At 40.4% G+C, this 5,781-nt stretch overlaps 1 protein-coding gene across 1 annotated transcript in view; it reads right to left on the bottom strand.

The window, feature by feature from the left end:
• Lrrk2 (leucine rich repeat kinase 2) overlaps window positions 1-5,781 on the bottom strand; it is a 155,425-nt gene that overhangs the window by 103,167 nt on the left and 46,477 nt on the right. The window contains exons 15-18 of the mRNA XM_023708602.1: window positions 5,617-5,761; window positions 5,344-5,483; window positions 3,130-3,258; window positions 2,884-3,054 (exon numbers count right to left, since the gene is read on the bottom strand). Coding sequence (XP_023564370.1) covers window positions 2,884-3,054; window positions 3,130-3,258; window positions 5,344-5,483; window positions 5,617-5,761 — 585 coding nt within the window. The remainder of the gene's footprint in view (window positions 1-2,883; window positions 3,055-3,129; window positions 3,259-5,343; window positions 5,484-5,616; window positions 5,762-5,781) is intronic.

Raw genomic sequence — 5,781 nt, 5'->3', positions numbered from 1 at the left:
CAAATAAAAAAAAAAGAATAGGTCTGGTCAAATAGCTCAGCAGATTAAAACACCTGCAAGCAGGCACAGGAGCCAGAGATCGATCCCCGAGCCTGCCATGCCAGCCTCGCCCCGAGGTGTGCTGAGACTGTAATTGAGATTGGGCGTGGTGGTGCGCGCCTGTAATACCAGCTCTTGGGAGGCTGTAAACAAGCAGTTCACTACAAGTCCGATCTAGTAGTAAGACCCTGAACACTCTATAGACCCTTCCCTAAAATTAAAAAAAAAAGACAAAAATATAAAATAAAAGAATAAGGCACTCAAAAACATAGTACCCTGATTACTTGATAATGTATATTAAACTGCTATATATTGCTTTGTTAGAATTACTAAATTTCTAGAAATAGAGATAGTACTATCTATATACTACTCTAAAGCCTACAGTTTATACAACTAAGAAAAAAATGAAATACATGCAATGCATTTTAATAAATATTTACCGAATACATATTTACATAAAACAATGAGGCTGATACTCTGAGTAACATAAAGATGAACAGTGCTGAGCCGGTGATAGAGCTCAGCAGACTAAGCACTTGCTTAGGCAAGAGCAGGGACCAGGGTTCAACCCCTGGCACCATGTGCTGCACCAGCCCTGCCCCCAGGTGTGCTGAGTCTGCCACCAAGTCTGAGTGTGGTGGTGTATGCCTATAATCCCAGTGCTGGGGAGGCTGAAAACAAGAGGATCGCTGAAAACAAGAGACTCCTTACCAAATACATTTTTAAAAAAAAAGATGAATACTGCTATATTTTCATTTTCACACAATTCACAAAATATACAGGAGACAGCCATGAATTACCATGAATTTATAAAAGTAGCAACTCTGACATTTGCTTAAGGGTTTGGAGTGTGAGGAAGGTTTCATTTAGGAAAGAGAATCTGGATTAGATATGATGGAAGAGGAGAACAGTCAGATTTGTCTTCACACAGTTCAGGAATAAAAAGAAAAAAGGAAAGAAAAAAATCACAGTGTTTTACAACCTCAGTAGTAGCCCACAGAAAAGGATGTCTATGTTATGACACCCGAAACTGTGTAGTACAGAGATTGTATAACTACATATACAAGGAGAAGGAGAACACTGTTGGTAAAGAGAAAATGACTGAAAAATGATTAAAACAATAGAGTTGTGAGTTGTGTGAAGAATGGTTAGAGAACAAGTAACATACCAAGAGAAAAAGCAAAAGGTCCTTCTCCAATTAATAAGGTAGATAACTAAGTAAATAAGTAAAATGAAGAATCAGACCCAACAACACCTATAGGACCTCTGAAATTCGGTGACTCTGGACTCCTACTACAAATCAAAACAAACAATCAAAAAAAAAAAAAAAACTGGTAAATTCTCCAGTAAAAATTAACAGAATAAAAGGTTGTCCTCCAACAACATTTCTCAGTAGAAGATATGCAAAAGGCAAATAGGTACACACAAAATGTTTGGCGTCATTAATCATCAGGGAAGTGCGTACCACATTGCAGCAAGATTCAAATACAAAAATGAAATAGAATCAGAGATATCCACATCCCCATGATGAGGCATGACACCTGGCAACCACGGCTTAAAGGAGAGGTTTCATTGGGCTCATAGTTTCAGGAGATCCAGGTCACGGTGGGCTACAGGGCAGAAACATCACAGTGGGAGGGTGTGCTGGCATGGAGCTGCTGGGGTATGGAGCACAGAGGCAGGGAAGGGTGACCAGGTATAGACTCCAGCATCGCCTCTAGGGTCTTCCCAGACACACCCACAGGTGACTGAAAAATGATTAAAACAATAGAGCTGTTGAAGGCAGCCTTATTCACAATGGCCAAGTGCAAAGGTGAAGTGGGTTGTCTACCTGACCAGCTTTGGGATCCGTCTGTGGGATTAGGAAAACACACCTGTGGGCGTGTTTGGGCAGACCCTAGAGGCGATGCGGGTGTCTATGTACCTGGTCACCCTTCCCTGCCTCCCCGCTCTGCTTCCCAGCTTCTATACCCCAGCACACCCTCCCACAATGACCTTTCTGCCCTCTAGCCCACCATGGCCCAAATATCCTGAAACCATGAACCCAATGAAACTTCTTTCCCTTTAAGCCGTGGCTGTCAGGTGTCATGCCTCAGCAATAGGAAAGCTGGGTGACACAGCAAGATAAGGAATTAGTCTAGGTTCCCATCAACAGATGAAGGGGTAAGGAAAACACAGCATACCTACACATGGAATACTATTCAACTACAAAAATACCAAAACGCTATCACTGAAGACAATGGGAATGAACCCTGAGAACATGTTAAATGGAATACAGCAGGCAGAGAAAGACAACACATGTTTTCCTTCACTGGCAAATGTAACACAAAACTGATCTCAGAGAAGTTAGGAAGAGAATAGTGGTTACTAGAGGCTCAAGCCTTTAAGAGCAGGGGTGGTGGGGAAAAGCTACTCAAGGATGTATAATTATAGTTAAAGAGAAAGAATCGTATTTTACATGTCCACAATAGGCAAATTTATAGAGACAAAAAGTTGGTAAGTTGCTTTGTGAGGACAAAGGGTAGAGAGGACAGGTGGTGGGGAAGAGAAATGACGAACGGCTGCTGAGGGTTACAGAGCTTCATTGGGGAGAGAGACGGACAGACACACAGAGATAAAAAGAGAGTTCAAACTTGAGATCCTCCTATCTCAACTTTCTGCGTAGCTGAAACGACAGGTGTGTGCCACCACTCCTCGCTACACTGTATACTTTCAACGTACAAAGCACATGATGTATGCATGACCTATGCCTCAAGAAATACGCAGGAGAAAAAGAGGAGGAGAGCTGCACAATGAGGAGGCCAAATATTAGAGAAAAGATCAAAATATGCTTTGAATTTTCACCTGGCAGATCAGAGGTGTCGTCTCCTTTGCTTGATTGGCGTCAGCGCCCAGCAGGAGCAGGCACTCCACCATGACGCTGCTGCTCTGGTCGCAGGCTCTCCTCAGCATCATGCTCTTTGACTCCTCATCCACAGCTAACTTCGCAAGGCACTTGCAGCAGAGGCTCAGAAACTAGAAAGCGTGGAAATGAAAATCAGAGGCAGCCACGTGCGTCAACTTGCCTCCCGAGCGAGAAAAACACTGTACCTGTCGATCCTTCTGCTCAGTGATGCCGGAAGACAACTGATGGAATATTACTGCATCAAACGAATGGTGCACCAGCAGATTGGAAAAAGATGCTGACAATTCAAGAATTGCCAGGATTGTCTGGAATCCCTGAAAGGAAATCCAAAAATAACAACATAGATCATTATGGACAAAAGGGAAGAAAGACTATAAAAGATGATTTGTATAGGATACTTAATACCTAGGATATTCACTTCACTAGGCAGATATGTATGTTGGGTTGTGCTAGGCAACTGTGAACCCTGAAGCAGTCCTGTAAATATGCCTTCCTCTCTTAGTACCATGCAACGCACAAAAAGCAGAGAACACATGCTACTTAACAAACAATCTCCAAAGCAGGAAAAACACTCCCTAAACTTTAGCGTACAACATCCTGTCTGAAGCCAATCACATGAGATGAAAGCTAGCTATTCATTAGGATTAAAAAATCAGGCCAATAGAGTAATTTTTGTTTTATTACAAGATTATAGAATATGTTTTCCAGATGCGCTAGCATTTTCCCCAATGTTTTTGTAATGGATCCTGCAATTTTAACCACAGAAAAAAATATATATCTTCCTAGATTTCACTCACACTGATTGCATTTGAAAGTTGTGCTGAAGGTACTCTGAGCTGTATACTCTTTAGCAAGTTCTTTACGAAGATTAGTGATAATATTTAGAACCGAACAGCCCCACATTTTCAAGATGAGACTTCTGACTTTAGTATTGTTAAATGGCATGGGCAAATTCACCAGGCAGGTTAATTTATTAATATAATTATCTCTACTATAACATCTGAATGAAATTGCCTCAATATTTTTTGAAATTTGCCTAAATATTGACATTTCTACTGTGCATTAGTAAGACACTGAGCTTTTACAAATACTAATGTTTGATTAGAAAAGGAGCCCTAGTTTATGCAAAGGTAAGACACATTTGGTCCGCCTGCTTCTAGGACTGACGGAGTAGCAAATATCAGTGCTTGGGAAGAGTTGGTCATTAAGGCCCTGGTGAAAGGCACATCCCTCAGATTAAAAACTGCTCAGCACTGACCTGGATAAATAAAATAGGTAGGAGGCCAAATTTCAGCTCCAGGCTGTCAGTTTATAAACTCTGCCCTAGCAATCCCAGTTACTGAAAGCTCCATCCCTACATGCAATCATTTCTTCTCCATGGACTGCTGTTAATCAATACTGCCAAAAAAATAAAAAATAAAAAAAATAAAAATTAAAAAAAAAATCAATACTGCCTTGGCTTTAACCAGTATACCATTAGGTACTCTATTGCAAAGAAATGTATAATATGTATTGTTGTTTCTAATCTAAGAATGCTATATATTCAACACTTTATATATCTATACAAAGTTTTTTACTAGGTATCTGCTAGATATTTTTATTCCTGGTTAATGCTACCATTTAAGAAAAAAGTCTGTTTGAGTGTGTTTTACCAAACATGGAAACTCTAATTACTAAAACCCAGGCAAAATTCATTTTTTAAGTGACTATTTGTTTTGTTAATTTAAAAGAACTGGATCAATTTTCTTTCCTTCTTTCCTTCCTTTTTTTTTTTTTTTAAGAGCTGGGGTGAGGGGAGGGTGCTGCTCCATGACCCAGGCTGGACCCCAATCCTGGTCTACGTGACCCTCCCACCTCAGGCCCCCAAGTAGCCAGGAATACATGGGTGGGCCCCTGAACCAACATCCGACGTGTTTCTTAAACCCCCTTGCATTAACCTTCGGCAATTCTGGATCCTTTGTAAAGACAGTTACCCTATATATCATGATTGAAATTCTACTTGATGAAAAACATTTTAAAATATGGCTTCACTGCAGGAAACAATCAAGAAGGAAATGACTACACATAAGCAACCCACGTAGAACAGAGAATGACAAACTCTGGAATAATTATAACTTGCTGTTATCTAAAATCTAAGTAAAAAAACACTCAGCTAACTGGAATCGCGTTAGCATATTTTCACTGAAAAGACAAATGGCAAACAAGCTGCTGATTTGGGAGATCCAATAATGAAACTCCAGATCTTTAGAGAGTCAATCCAGTTCTCTTCTCCTTCTATAATGAAAATACTACAAAATGATAAATGGTTTTTAATTAACTAGAATATCCAAATGCTAAGTGGGAATTACACACACGACTCAGCACACGGTCCCAAATCCCCTTCCTGAAAACACACGTACCTTAATCTGGACTTCAGCAGCATCTTTAAATCGCTGTAAACTGTGAACCAGAATTTTGGCCACCAGATGCGCAGCTTTTAGGCACAAATTCTTCTTTGGAATCAAGCATCCTATGAGACCTAAACCCAGGCACTGGATTTCTAGAGCAATAAGAAGAAAAAAAAACAAAACAAAACAGAATCAATCATTTCAAACTTCAGGTCTTCAGAAATAAAGACCTGAGGACAAAAGCAAGCAGTGCACAAAAATCAACTGTGGTTCCTGGGTACCAACCTTGGTCATCTGGATACATCTGCAGAGTGTGAAGCACTAAATCAAGGGCCCCGCCCAGGGATAGCAGCTCCAGTGCCTCGGGGAAATGTGCAATGGAAGACATGACTTTTAACCCACATTTCTGAATCGCAGGATTTCCAGTGAACTAGAAAGCAAAAAAATATT

Source organism: Octodon degus, unplaced genomic scaffold (assembly GCF_000260255.1).
Source record: "Octodon degus isolate 3935 unplaced genomic scaffold, OctDeg1.0 scaffold00409, whole genome shotgun sequence".
Taxonomy (NCBI): domain Eukaryota; kingdom Metazoa; phylum Chordata; class Mammalia; order Rodentia; family Octodontidae; genus Octodon; species Octodon degus.
The sequence above is the reverse complement of the archived record's forward strand: the minus strand, read 5'-3'. Positions and strand labels throughout refer to the sequence as shown.